The following is a 14,984-nucleotide window of genomic DNA, read 5'->3' as shown; positions in this document are numbered from 1 at the left end:
TTCTTCATAAGATTACAAAAAAGTAAACTGCTGGATCTCAGCATTCTTGTCAGTTTGACTCAGTGGTATCACTCTCGCCTCTGAGTCGGAAGGTCGTGGGTTCAAACCCCACTCCAGAGATTTGAGTACATAATCCAGGCCAACACTCCCAAGTGCAGGACTGAGGGAGAGCTGCATTGTAGTAGATGTAGTCTTTCAGATCAGAGATTCATAGAATCTTACAGCACAGAAGGAGGCCATTTGGCCCATCTTGCCTCTGCCGGCTCTTTGAAAGGGCTACCCAATTAGTCCCACTCTCCCCGCTCTTTTACCATCAGCCCTGCAATTTTTAAGTATATATCCAATTCCCTTTCGAAAGTTACTATTGAATCTGAGACATTAAACCGAGGCCTTGTCTACCTGTTCAGGTGGATGCGTTATTTGAAGAACAGGGGAGTTTCTCCTGGTGTCCTGGCCAATATTCATCCCTCTGCCAATGCCACCAAGAAAACAGGCTAACTGGCCATTAATATTGTTGCTATTTGTGAGATCTTGCTATAAAAATTGACTGCTGTGTTTCGCCCACAAAACATCATTGACTACACTTCAAAAGTAATTCATTGGCTGTGAAGCCGTTCGGGAGGTCCTGAGGATGTGAAAGGTGCTATATAAATGGAAGTTCATTCTTTCTTCATCACTGGCCGGTGGTTTTCTTCCCTTCGGCCACCTGACCGGGTACCGACCTCCCAGGTCATGTTGACGGACTTATCTAAACACTGGGCGGGGACTCAGGAACATGTAGGGCCAAAGACCATTAGACTTTTTTTTTATTCGTTCATGGGATGTGGGCGTCGCTGGCGAGGCCGGCGTTTATTGCCCATCCCTAATTGCCCTTTGAGAAGGTGGTGGTGAGCCGCCTTCTTGAACCGCTGCAGTCCGTGTGGTGACGGTTCTCCCACAGTGCTGTTAGGAAGGGAGTTCCAGGATTTTGACCCAACGACGTTGAAGGAATGGCGATATATTTCCAATCCCAAAGGTGAGAGAAATCTCTAGATTTCACCAAAAATAGTGGGGCTGAATTCGCTGACACAAACCCAGAGATATTAAGCGGCTGCTGATTTCTGGCGCAAGTGAGATAAGAAGCAAATAGGAAAAATGATCTTTTGCCACCAAATTACCTCCCATTCAGCTTCACACAAGTATCTAGCAAACAGCGGGAAAACAACAAGTTAAAACATTTGACCGCGCCAGTACCCAATTCCTCACCTCCAGGTTCAAGTACAGCTCGCCCAGGAACAGCACAAACGAGTGGAACTTCTTTCTCGTCTTCTCGTCGCCTTTCACCGCCTCATCTCTCTTCGCGTATTCCGTCTGACACCTGAGAAAAAGGATGGAGCCGCGGCAGTCAGAGGTGGAAGTGCAGCCTTTGTGCTGCTGCCTGCTTTCTGGAGCCAGGGTGCCAATCACGCAGGTGTCAGCCGTGGCTAAGTGGGGGTAGCACTCTCGCCTCTGAGTCAGAAGGCAGTGAGTTCAAGTCTCACTGCAGAGACCTGAGCACAAAATCTCGGCTGACACTCCCAGTGCAGTACTGAGGGAGTGCTGCATTGTCGGAGGTGCCGTCTTTCAGATGAGACGTTAAACCGAGGCCCCGTCTGCTCTCCTGGGTGGACGTAAAAGATTCCACGGCACTATTTTGAAGAAAAGCAGGGAAGTTTTCCCTGGTGTCCTGGCCAATATTTATCCCTCAACCAACATCACTAAAAGATAGATGATCTGGTCATTATGTGTTGCTGTTTGTGGGATCTTGCTGTGCGCAAATTGGCTGCGACGTTTCCTACATTACAACAGTGATTACACTTCAAAAAGTACTTCATTGGCTGTGAAGCGCTTTGGGACATTCTGAGGTGGTGAAAGGCACTATAAAAATGCAAGTTCATTCCTTTTTTTTCCAACCAGACCGACTGCTAGCTTGATGGTGATATTTGTGAAGAGACAGAAAGGGAGGTTTGCCTGCGCTGCCTCCAGGGCAACGATAGGAGGCACAGGGAGAAGTTTAACATAAAAGGACAATTGGACCTGATCTGCAAAGAAGAAAGGGAAATAAAATAGGAAGGGGTTTCTCAAATCTCTCCCCCTCAGAAAATGGCAAATGGGCATTTTTCCCCAATGGGACAGTACCTGGGGTTGGATGCCCGAGTGCAATTCAGGTTCTCGCTCTTCCTCTTTCTGGGATATTCTTGACCTGCTTGTAGTCTAATTCTCCATTGCCTTTACATCCTGGATTTAGGTTATACCTAACAGGAAAGACTGAACAGGCTGGGGCTCTTTCCTCTAGAAAACAGAAGGCTGAGGGGTGACTTAATAGAGGTCTTTAAAATTATGAAGGGGTTTGATAGGGTAGAAGCAGAGAAGATGTATCCACTTGTGGGGCAGTCCAAAACTAGGGACCATAAATATAAGATAGTCACTAATAAATCCAATAAGGAATTCAGGAGAAACTTCTTTACCCAGAGAGTGGTGAGAACATGGAACTCGCTGCCACAAGGAGTAGTTGAGGCGAATAGTATAGATGGCTTTAAGGGGAAGCTAGATAAACACATGAGGGAGAAAGGAATAGAAGGATATGCTGATAGGGTGAGATGAAGTAGGGAGGGAGGGAGGAGGCGCGTGTGGAGCATAAACACCGGCACAGACCAGTTGGGTCAAATGGCCTGTTTCTGTGCTGTAAGTTCAATGGGCCAGATTTTGCTGAAAAAATAACGGTGACTGAACGACGCACCCCATTATTAATGCGCAAATCGACCAGCAACTTGTGGCGTGGAAGAGATACCTCGTGAATTGTGAATCGCCATAAGTTGCTGGCCGATTTGCGCCGCTCCGCCGTTAGCTTCGTGAAAACGGCATCTCGTGCTTAACCTCCCCGCGATTTTCACGAAGTTGCTGCATTTGCACATTAACTGTCCATTAAGCTCGCTACAGAAAGCTAAGTCTAGTAATTAACAGCGCAAGTGCCCTTTTAAGGACTTGATCATTGTCAATGACTGTCAATTAACCTCTCTTGCCCAGAAACTGAATAATTGTAAGTGTGGAGACTAACTCCTTCAGGTTGTGAACTGTTTTAGGAGATTTTAAAAATGTCAAATTTTAATTCTTTTTTTCTTACTTTTCCTGTCTGTCTCCTTTTTCCCTCTCTCTTAATCCAATCTTTCTTTCACTCTGTACCCAATTTGGCATTGAATTCACCCACTCTAATTCGCCCTCCTTCTCCATCCTTCCTCTGTTTATTTCTCAATCCTTAAATCTCATTGGTTAAGGAGATAGCCTGTTTGTCCCGTTGTTCACCAAGGTCCCAGATGCCCTGTTACCCTCGCCCCTCCGTTCTCAGCTCGCACTTTCAGCAACTTTGTGGGCAAAGAATTTGGAAACCTAAATGTGCATGAATAAGTCTAATTAACGGGGCACGCCACAAGATGCCCCACTCCAGCAAAATATGTAATTTTATGTAACATGTACAGAAAATCCCTGAGTATCTCAACCTTCTCGTCTCCCCCGTTCTTGAAAGATCCTTTAAGTGCCTTTTATAGTGAAAGCTTTGTTGCCACAGACTCCTCTTACATTGCTATGGTACCCCTCACATAGCAGAGGATGTCTGTGGGGGACACATGACTGCAGACTCTCCCCTTCCCCTCCCAGGGAGGGAAGCACAAAATCATGGCAGAATTAGAAAAGAACTGGGATTTTGCAATTGATGCACTGAGGGGGAGGGGGAGGGGGAGGGGGAGGGGGGAGGGGAGGGGGGAGGGAGAGCGAGTGAGAGCGAGTGAGAGCGAGCGAGAGCGAGCGAGAGCGAGCGAGAGCGAGCGCGTGCGAGAGCGAAGTTTGGCAGGAGTAATGGGATTGTGCTGTCTGGTGTGCAGGAGTATGGGGACCGTAGAGTTTTGGACTCACTGAAGTTTGAGAAGGATGCAGGAGGAAAAGCTGGTTAGGAGAGCATTCATGGTCCTCAGTGTGATAAAGGTTACGGACTGGGGATTCCGGTGGTGGAGACAGCGAGGGAGTGGGAGTGTCTCAGAAATTAAAAACTCCAGTCTCAGAGACTGGCCATATGGGAGGTACTGGGTAGAACCAAACAGCAATATTGCTGACGACTTAACCTAACCTGAACAGCCGGCCGAGAATATAACCAGACAAAGAATACATACGCCTGATCTAACCTGAGCGGCCAGCCAAGCAGGTTGGCTGAAGTGGTGCCAGAGGTGCAAAGGGAATCAAGAGAAGTTTCGCTTTGCTTTGACCGACATTGTGCTGGAGCAAACGTCAGGTGTTTGGGTGGGGGTGGAAGTGATAAACTAAGAGGGTGTCTCCACACCTCACCTCCTCCAATGCTAATAACAACCTCGCCTTCCTTGGCCACTCTACACCACCCCAGTCCAGGGTACTGGGAAGACAACCATCTCCTGGCCTTTGGCCAAGGAGATGAGAACTCAGGGGTCAAACCAAATCCCACCGATCTTTGGCAAGGTGCTGCAGCACTGCACAGACTGGCCATTTTATTCTTTACAATCCACCATGTTATACTATGTCCATTTACATCAACAACCCTTTTGAATTGTGCAACTTAAAAAAAAAAATCAACTTCCTGGACTTAAGTGTTTTGTTTGTGAACGTGGATAGGATAGTCTCCAAAAGATGTGGGTGACAGATTCATACATGATTATACGATGGACAGGAAAACCACAATATCACATGATGAACCATAGCTGTTTATAGCACACAAGGAGGACATTCAGCATATCCTGTCTGAGCCAGCTCTTTGCTGGAGCAATCCATGACTGATCCCATTGCTCTGCTCTCTCCCTCCAGCCCTGTATTTCATCCCTTGGTATTATCCTTTACAGAGAGAGTGGCTGAGGCAGAGACCACTGCATCTTGTAAGGAACAATGTGATAAGAGTTGAAGCAGAGGGAGATACACATCATTTAAACACAGCTATGGCTTTAATGTCCTTTCAGTAACGGGCACCCAAAACAGCATTCTGTGTGTTAGCTGTGGCTCAGTGGTAGCACTCTCGCCCGAGTCAGAAGGTTGTTGGTTCAAGTCCCACTCCAGACTTGAGACACATACTCCAGACCGACATTCCAAGTGCATTACTGAGGGAGTGCTGCACTGTTGGAGGTGCTATCTTTCGGATAAGACGTTAAACCAAGGCCCTTCTGCCCTTTCGGATGGATGTAAAAGATCCCATGGCACTATTTCGAAGAAGAGCAATATTTATCCCTCAACTAACACCTAAAAACAGATTAATCTGGTCATTATCTCATTGCTGTTTGTGGGACCTTACAGTGCTCAAATTGGCTGCCGCATTTCCTACATCACAACAGTGACCACTTCGAAAGTACTTCATTGGCTGTACTGAGGTCATGAAAGGCACTATATAAATGCAAGTCTTTCTTTCTTCCAACTGTGAATTACCCGCTGTCTTGTATAACTTTCTTCTAACCTCTCTGCTCTGTTGATTGAGTAATATATCACATTTTTGTCAGGGGAGGAGGGGAAAGAGAACAACAGAGCATCGGACAATATAGGCTACAGTAAAGTAACTTACAACTTCATGACGAGCACGTGACCCAGCACCTACCTTTGTAACAGGAGTTGCCGGAAGTTGCTGTTTCTGGGGCTGATCGTTAGGTTCTGGGACAGGTAGTTACACAGTCGAGCCCCCGTGTATGTGAAGTTGGGCACCGTGGTTGCCTAAGGGAAGGAAAACAAAACGGATTGAAGCAGGATCCTCACAGGGCAGGTAGCACCTAACCGGTATCTGAAAAATATAGCGACCATGATCAATGTAGCTCTATATATTAAAAAAAGACCATGCTGGTGATGGCTCACATACATGGCAAAGCCACGCGCTCAGAAGTTCAGTGCCTTTGGTCAATAAAAACAGCGATTATACACCTGCTTGCGATTAATCTGTGGTCAGATCATGTGCACTGTTTGCAGTATTACTTCTCTTTTTTTTTAAATCAACCAGATTTACAACTAGAAAGGACACCGACACCAGCATTGGGATCCGGAGCATACTGGTGGTGGGAATGAAGCTCCACGTCTCAGCCTCCGTGCGGCCTCCTCCTCCTCCTCCTCCCTCGCGATACTTTGTTTGAACCACCCGTAGGCATGCCTGATGTCCACGCTGCTACGGGATGATGGCGGCGTGCTCCTGTCCGTGATAGGCGGGGACAGTGTAAGTGGTGGGGACTGTAGCTGGACTACCAGTAGTTTGTTTTTATTCATTCTCAGGGTGTGGGCACGGGATGCTCCATTATTGGAGGAGTTGTGAGCGATGCTGAACACTGGAATCATCAGTGATCAGTAACCATTGCTGACCTTAGGATACAAGGAAGGTCAATGATGAAGCAGCTGAAGATGGTTGTGACGAGGATACTGATCTGAGGAATCTCTGTAGTGATGTCATGGGACTGAGATAATTGGCCTCCAACAACCACAACTATCTGCCCGGGGCCAATTATGACTTACAAAAAGGACCTTAAAAATTGTAGACATCCTACACAAATATGGTCCTACAACGTCACTCAAGCACAGCCAATAATGACAGGTGGACAGGCACCTAGGGGGCATAGTCGCAGGATAAGGGGTCGGCCATTCAAGACTGAGACGAGGAGGACTTTCTTCACTCAGAGGGTTGTGGATCTTTGGAATTCTCTACCCCAGAGGGCTGTGGATGCTCAGTCGTCGAGTATATTCAAGGCTGAGACAGATAGATAGATTTTTGGACTCTCGGGGAATCAAGGGATATGGGGATCGGGCGGGAAAGTGGAGTTGAGGTCGAGGGGCCATATGGCCTACTCCTGCTCCTATTTCTTATGTTCACACACGGACACACGTGCGTCCCTCTATGGCACCCACAATATTTCATACATGCACATTTCTTCCCCCGCCCACCCCAACAAAGCGTCACCGTCACACACACGTCCATAAATCTTACCTGTTGGTAGATTATTTCCACCACATCTTGTAGTGCTTCGTCAGTGGTGACCCAGCTGTTCATCATCTCCGTGAACTGCACAATCTCCAGCTCAAAGCTGCCAGGGTGAGAGGTCAGGAGACTCAGAAAATCCTGGAGATAATCAGCAAGCGTGAGGTCAGGGGGTATTTCAAAATCCACATAGGCCTCGTCCGGCATCGCTTTCTGTGGAGAGACCAAGGACAGGGAGACATTTCAGACAATGCAGAGCGAGAGGATGGTCAGAGAGACTTGGCCACTGCATTCCGAGGAAGCGTTCAGAGGATCAGCGTAAGGATTTAGAACTTCTTTCTGCTTTGTATTTTTGAGAGTCAGAGAAAGCAACCGGGTGTGAAGGTTCTCCGAAGTATAAACAGAGAACCGATCGCATGGCAAAACACAAAAGATGCGGGGCCCTGTGCAGCTGTTATTGAGTGAATCCCTGTTGTTCCAGCAAAGCAAACGTGGAGTGGTGGAGACACTCCTGGTCTCTGTATTGTGCTCCTAGCGTGCCTCGGGAGACCAGGATCGGAAGGGAGCAAAACAGAGCATGGGGGTCAAGCTTTCAAAACAGGAATTAGGAAACCCAATAAAGGCACTTCTAGGGACCTTTATCAGATTCTTTTCCTAAAAGCTTATCGCATGGAGGTTAGAAAAAAGCCAAAAGCTGATGGTCTCAGACAGCACACACGGATACATGTTACAGCACCGAGGAACTGGTGACTCTGCATCCCCTCCAAAGCTAATATATCCTTCCTGAGATGCGATGCTCAGAACTGAACGCAGTACTCTAAATGGGGTCTGGCCAGAGCTTTATGCAACTGTAACATCGTGATGATAAATACAAGAGAGCCTTTATTTCTTTCAAAAATGCGATTAACAAACTGCACCTTTCAGCACCACACCAGCCTGCAGCAGAGCACAAGGAACATCAGCGTCAATACAAAATAGGGCAAGAGAAGCAAACACGCCCCATGGCTAAACCACTCCAGCAACACCAACATTTAATTCTCATTGCTTCATCAAATTAGAAATATATGCATTTACTCAAGAAACGAGTAATGTCAACAGCTGGAGAACTGACTGGGAGGAGTTACTGGACTCAAAGTGAGGGTGCTAGATTAACATCAGTGAAGATACAGTGCTGGGGGGAGGGGTTACAGAGTGAGAGTGTGAGGCAGCTGGATTAACATCAGTAGAGATACTGTTAGTAACACAGGGCACTGGGGGGAGGGGTTACTGAGTAAGAAAGACTTGCATTTATGTAGCACTTTTCATGACCTCAGGACGTCCCAAAGCACTTTACAGCCAATAAAATACTTTAAGAGTAATCACTGTTGTAGTGTAGGAAACGCGGCAGCCAATTTGCACACAGCAAGATCCCACAAACAGCAATGAGATAAATGACCAGATTATTTTTTTTTAATGATGTTGGTTGAGGGATAAATATTGGCCAGGACCCCGGGGAGAACTCCCCTGCTTTTCTTCAAAATAGTGCCGTGCGATCTTTTGTGTCCACCTGAGAGGGCAGACGATGCCTCGGTTTAACATCTCATCCGAAAGATGGCACCTCCAACAATGCAGCACTTCCTCAGTACTTCACTGGAGTGTCAGCCTAGATTTTGTGCTCAGGATGCTGGGGGAGGAATTTTGAAGTGAGTGTGAGATAGAGAGTAAAGCTCCCTCGACACGACCCACCAAACACTCTCATGCTGATAATGCCCAGGGATGCAAAAACACAAGCCTATTTCAGGAAATAATTAGTGGAAACTGCTCCCCACCCCGAGAAGGTGGGCAGTTGTCCAAGATCCAAAGTCTTTGTCAGTCATATATGTACGTACCATGGAGCCTCAGGGGCCAAGTTTATAACATTTAAGGAAGAAAGGACTTGCATTTGTATACAACAATTTGCATTTATATAGCGCCTTTAATGTTGTAAAACGTCCCAAGGTGTTTCACAAGAGTGATTTTCCAACAAATTTTAACACCGAACTCCATAGGATATTAGGACAGGTGACCAAAAGCTTGGTCAAAGAGGTAGGTTTTAAGAGGAGTCTTAAAGGACGCAGAAAGGTTTAGGGAGGGAATTCCAGAGCATAGGGCCTAGGTAGCTGAAGGCACGGCCACCAATAGTGGAGCGATTAAAATCGGGGATACGCAAGAGACAAGAATTGGAGAAGCTCAGAGATCTCAGAGGGTTGTAGGGCTGGAGGAGGTTTCAGAGATAGGGAGGGGCGAGGCCATGGAGGGATTTGAAAACAAGGATGAGAATTTTAAAATCGAGGCGTTCCCGGACCAGAAGCTAATGTAGGTCAGCGAGCACAGGGTGTGATGAGTGAACAGGACTTGGTGCGAGTTAGATTAAGGGCAGCACCTTTCATGACCTCAGAATGTCCCAAAGGGCTTCACAGCCAATGAAGTATTTCTGACAAATTTTAGTCATTGTTGTAAAATAGAAAAGGCGGCAGCCAATTTGTGCACAGCAAGGTCCCACAAACAGCAATGAGATAAATTACCAGACAATCTGTTTTAGTGATGTTGGTTGAGACATAAATAAATATTGGCCAGGACACCAGGGAGAACTCCCTTGCTCTTCAAATAGTGCCATGGGATCTTTTACAGATGGGGCCTCGGTTTAATGTCTCACCTGACAGTGCAGCATTCCCTCAGTACTACACCGGAATGTCAGCCTAGATTGTGTGCTCAAGTCTCGAGTGGGACTTGAACCCACAACCTTCTCACTCAGAGGCAAGTGTGCTACCACTGAACCAAGGCTGTCACTTGAAATCATGCTCCCATTAATCTGTACATAATCCAAGTTGTTGACACTAGCAGATCCTGGTGTTCTGATTTAAGATTCATCCAGCAACGATATGACAGGGCTAAGAACAGCTCTTTCCAAACTTTCAGGCCCATGTAATTAAAACAGGACAAACCAGTGAATAAACAAATGTACGCACTGATAGCACGATGAGCCGAATGGCCTCCTTCTGTGCTGCATGATTCTATGACCCTGTTGTCCGGATTGAGGGCCGAATTGCTTGGGCCTGGACACAGCAGCTAGCCATCCCTGCCACAAGACAAGAGACCACGGCTGCCCGTGCTGCATTGCTGGTGAACTTAACTAACTAACACTCTAGCCTAGAACCAACCAGATAAGAAAGTTAGATACATCAGAGGAATATTTAATCTTGTAGCACTTCCAGCAGGAGAACACATAGCTTTCCCTAAAATGTACAGCAGTGAGCAGTACCTTCTCTCCATACTCACCGACATCGCCATGAAGCCTGGTGGGTAGAACTCTGGTGCGCTAGCCGATAGTTTCGACTGGATGGTGAATGCTTCCACCCTCTGTGGTTTAACCATGGCAGTGTTTGTGCTGTGCGATAGATACTGGTCGTGAGGTCCCAGTGCCGTTTGCCCTCGGCTGCTGCTATCTGGAAAATTACAAAAATCTGTCTTGATATCTTTCTGCTCCTTCTTCCCTTCCGCCCTCCAGTGCCCCCAAATAATTCCTCATGAAAGGTTCTTGTTTCCATGCTCCACTCAACAAGCTCAGGATTCTCCATCAAAGGTCCAGTTCATGTATGCCTAATCTTTTTGCCTTTGTGGGCTGATTGGGTGTGCACCATGGAGCCTCAGGCAGACACCAATAAAGTCTGAATCTATGTTCGTGTTAGTCTGCAAGTATCTCAATTTGCTGATATTAACAGATCCCGGTGTTCTGATTTAGGATTTTTCCCACCAATGAAGGATCTGCCCGAACTCCAGACCTGCAAGATTTGAAAGGACAAACCGTTCGATAAGAAATGTAAACGCAAATAGGGCTGAGTGGCCTGGTCTTCGCGGGGGCAGACTGCCAAGGTTTGAGGCCAGAAGTAATCCACAAGCACTCTAGCCGCACTTATGTAACCCTGCGCTAGTGACATCAGTGATAAACGAACCCCTCACATCTGGAGGATCTGAATGCAAGACTGCCCCCGGAGGTGGGGGGGGGGGGGGGGCAGGAGGGGAGGGAGGAATGTACAAGCATCTAATTGTCCTTTGGTCAGGTTTCCCAGCCTGAGTGGGTAAAGGTTCTGACTTACAGGGGCTGTCAACATGATCCTACGCAAGTACAGGAAGGAACATAGGAATTGCTAGATGAAAAAAGACCAAGGTCCATCCAGTTCGCCTTCTACATAGGAACATAGGAACATGGGAACAGGAGTAGGCCATTCAGCCCCTTGTGCCTGCTCCACCATTTGATAAGATCATGGCTGATCTGTGATCTAACTCCATATACCTGCCGTTGGCCCATATCCCTTAATACTTTGGTTGCCAAAAGGCTATCTATCTCAGATTTAAATTTAGCAATTGAGCTAGTATCAATTGCCGTTTGCGGAAGAGAGTTCCAAACTTCTACAACACTGTGTGTAGAAATGTTTTCTAATCTCGCTCCTGAAAGGTCTGGCTCTAATTTTTAGACTCTGCCCCCTACTCCTAGAATCCCCAACCAGTGGAAATAGTTTCTCTCTATCCACCCTATCCGTTCCCCTTAATATCTTATAAACTTCGATCAGATCACTCCTTAGCCTTCGAAACTCCAGAGAATACAACCCCAATTTTTGTAATCTCTCCTCGTAACTTAACCCTTGAAGTCCGGGTATCATTCCAGTAAACCTACGCTGCACTCCCTCCAAGGCCAATATGTCCTTCCGAAGGTGCGGTGCCCAGAACTGCTCACAGTACTCCAGGTGCGGTCTAACCAAGGTTTTGCATAGCTGCAGCATAACTTCTGCCCCCTTGTACTCTAGATATAAAGGCCAGTATTCCATTTGTCTTCTTGATTATTTTCTGCACCTGTTCATGACACTTCAATGATCTATGTACCTGAACCCCTAAGTCCCTTTGGACATCCACTATTTTTAACTTTTTACCATTTAGAATGTACCCTGTTCTATCCTTTTTTGATCCAAAGTGGATGACCTCACATTTGTCTACATTGAATTCCATTTGCCACAATTTTGCCCATTCACATAATCTATCAATATCCCTTTGTAATTTTATGTTTTCATCTACACTGCTTACAATGCCACCAATCTTTGTGTCATTGGCAAACTTAGATATGAGACTTTCTATGCCTTCATCTAAGTCATTAATAAATATTGTGAATAATTGAGGCACCCAAGACAGATCCCTGCGGGACTCCACTAGTCACATCCTGCCAATGTGAGTACCTACCCATTATCCCGACTCTCTGTCGCCTTTCGCTCAGCCAATTTCCTAACCAAGTCCGTACTTTTCCCTCGATTCCATGGGCTTCTATCTTAGCTAACAGTCTCTTATGTGGGACCTTATCAAATGCCTTCTGGAAGTCCATGTAAATAACATCCATTGACATTCCCCTGTCCACTACTTTAGTCACCTCTTCAAAAAATTCAATCAGGTTTGTCAGGCACGACCTACCTTTCACAAATCCATGCTGGCTCTCCCTGATTAACTGAAAATTCTCGGTGTTCAGTCACCCTATCCTTAATTATAGACTCCAGCAATTTCCCCACAACAGATGTGAGGCTAACTGGTCTATAATTCCCCGGTTTCCCTCTCTCTCCTTTCTTAAAAAGCAGAGTGACGTGCAATTTTCCAATCTAGAGGGACAGTTCCTGAATCTAGAGAACTTTGAAAGATTATAGTTAGAGCATCTGCAATGTGCTCACCAACTTCCTTTAAAACCCTGGGATGGAAACCATTTGGTCCTGGGGATTTGTCACTCTTTAGTGCTATTATTTTCTACCATCCTGGTACTCGCATGAGGCAACAATAATGGAGTTGTTGACTAATCATAACAATCAATCTCTATCAATGAGTCTACAACAGACCCAGACATGGTGAGGAAAACTCCCAGTGGTGGAAAGCTGTAGGTACAAAGTCAGTTGTTCTGTCCATTTAATGAAATTGGTCAGAAGTCAGAAATGGACAGAAACAGCCAAATCTTAACCTCTGATGAGACTGTGTGTGAATTACTCCAGGTTATTTCACATATTCTGGGACAGTTAGCCCCTCACCAAAACACATGAAATTTTTGCAGCTTCCACCCGCCCCCCACCTCTTGCAGATCTTGGGCCGTGTACCTTCTGAGGCTGAAAAGTTGAGCTGCCCTCGGCTCTCTGCCAATTAAACCTTCCTGTCAGTTACTTTGGTGGGTGGGGAGGATGAAGGGAGATGCATTTAGCAGCTGGTGGCAATGCTTCCCCCATCCCATGGGAAGGTGCCTGGTTTCCAACTCAGCAGCTCCTGAAAATGGGAACTGAGAAACAAGGACAGAGTAGATTGAATCCATGTCCCTGCAAGTCCACAGAGCTTTGCAGTGGCTCTTTTCAGCTGAAGCCCCCAATTTGCAGCCCTCTTTGAGATGAGATGTTAAACTGAGGCTGTCTATCTGTTCTGGTGGACGTTAGAAAGATCCCACAACAGTATAGGAAGAGGAGGCAATTCTTTTGATGTCCAGGCCACCAATTCCTCCCTCAACCAACACCAGCGAAGAAACAGACTGACTGGTCATTCGTCCTCATCGGTGTATGTTGGACATTGCTGGCATGGAATGGCTACCTACCTCGCCTACACAACAGCTGGACTCCAAAACCCAATTCCTGCTACGGAAAGACCTTCGACATGTGTTAAGGAGCTGTCTAAACACGAGAGTATTTCTCTTTTGTTAACTATTTGTTTATTCCCTGTCATGCTTGAGCACTCAAATCTCGTTTCCCGGGTTCTTCCCACGCCCGTCCCGTTTGTGGAGAGCTACAGGGTAGAGGGGCTGCTGAGGAGATTGACAAGGAAAAGTAATCATACCTCATTACCTGGCCTTCAAACAAAAAGCAGTAAATTTTGCAGCCCCCACCCACCAGAAGGGCAGCAACTCCACACTCAGCTTTTTCAATTTATGTTTTTTCAATTCATTCTTGGGATTGGCGTCGTTACTGGCAAGGCCGGCATTTATTGCCCATCCTCAACTGAGTGGCTTGCTGGGCTACTGGGCTGGGGAAGGGAAAATCTGCCAGGATTCTTGCTCCTGATTGCTTCCCAGTGCTGGACTGGACTGGGCTGTTTTTGCAGCTGAATACAATGAATGGCAGCGCCTTGTGCTGGACTGGGCTTTCTTTGAGCCCAGCGGTGTCCACCCGAGATCGGCGGGGCGCTGGTTCCTTCAGCACAATGCCATCTCTATTCAATGCTATTCCCACTACCGCCCGTTTAACACCGTTGCACTTGCACTGTCCACAAATTTACTTCCCCCCACCTCACAAGTTGCCGGGGCAGTTGCCGATTACAAATATTTCCCCTCCCAATTTCCACACGGAGAAGGAGGCAACGTCATTGATATAAAGTTACATATTGGGGGGGGGGGGGGGGGGGGGGGGAGAATTGCAGATACCCCACTGATCCCCATTTTAAGTGTTCATTTCCTATTTCTGCTGTGGGTGGCTGCTCCTTTACACACACACACACACACACACACACACACATATAACATTTCACTGTGTCCTCTACGTAATACAGTCCCAACCACTTGCACTGTTCCTGCTTATCACGGACTGTCTCCTATATCGGGTGAAGGGCACCGACCATCTGCCATGACCATAGGCGTCAGTTGCAAAGGTGCCACTTAAACTGCATTACGCGCGCCGATTATATCGTGCAGTTGAACCAGCCGTTCACGCCTCAAGTGCGACTTGTTTATAATCGCGGTTATTGCTTATTTCCCGTCACAAATTCCACGCTCAATCAGGTTGACAACAAACCTCGAATAAGTATCAGAACAGGTTCACTTAAGTTGTGACAGTCTCAACCTTCCAGGCTCCAAGTGTAAACACTGGCATGTGTAATTCCCTTCATAGCGCAGCACTTAAAATCGGGATCAATGGGGTATCAGCAACCCCCCTCCCCCATGTATCTTTAAATCAATGATGTTTCCTCCTCCTTGCAAGAAAACAAAATTTTT

The 14,984-nt window shown here is 46.7% G+C and overlaps 1 protein-coding gene across 1 annotated transcript in view; it reads right to left on the bottom strand.

The window, feature by feature from the left end:
* paip1 (poly(A) binding protein interacting protein 1) overlaps nucleotides 1-14,984 on the bottom strand; it is a 47,898-nt gene that overhangs the window by 19,384 nt on the left and 13,530 nt on the right. The window contains exons 2-5 of the mRNA XM_067982385.1: nucleotides 10,271-10,437; nucleotides 6,983-7,186; nucleotides 5,618-5,730; nucleotides 1,246-1,357 (exon numbers count right to left, since the gene is read on the bottom strand). Coding sequence (XP_067838486.1) covers nucleotides 1,246-1,357; nucleotides 5,618-5,730; nucleotides 6,983-7,186; nucleotides 10,271-10,437 — 596 coding nt within the window. The remainder of the gene's footprint in view (nucleotides 1-1,245; nucleotides 1,358-5,617; nucleotides 5,731-6,982; nucleotides 7,187-10,270; nucleotides 10,438-14,984) is intronic.

Source organism: Heptranchias perlo, chromosome 4 (assembly GCF_035084215.1).
Source record: "Heptranchias perlo isolate sHepPer1 chromosome 4, sHepPer1.hap1, whole genome shotgun sequence".
NCBI classification, from domain to species: domain Eukaryota; kingdom Metazoa; phylum Chordata; class Chondrichthyes; order Hexanchiformes; family Hexanchidae; genus Heptranchias; species Heptranchias perlo.
Note: the sequence above shows the minus strand (reverse complement) of the source record. Positions and strands in the feature narration are given on the sequence as shown.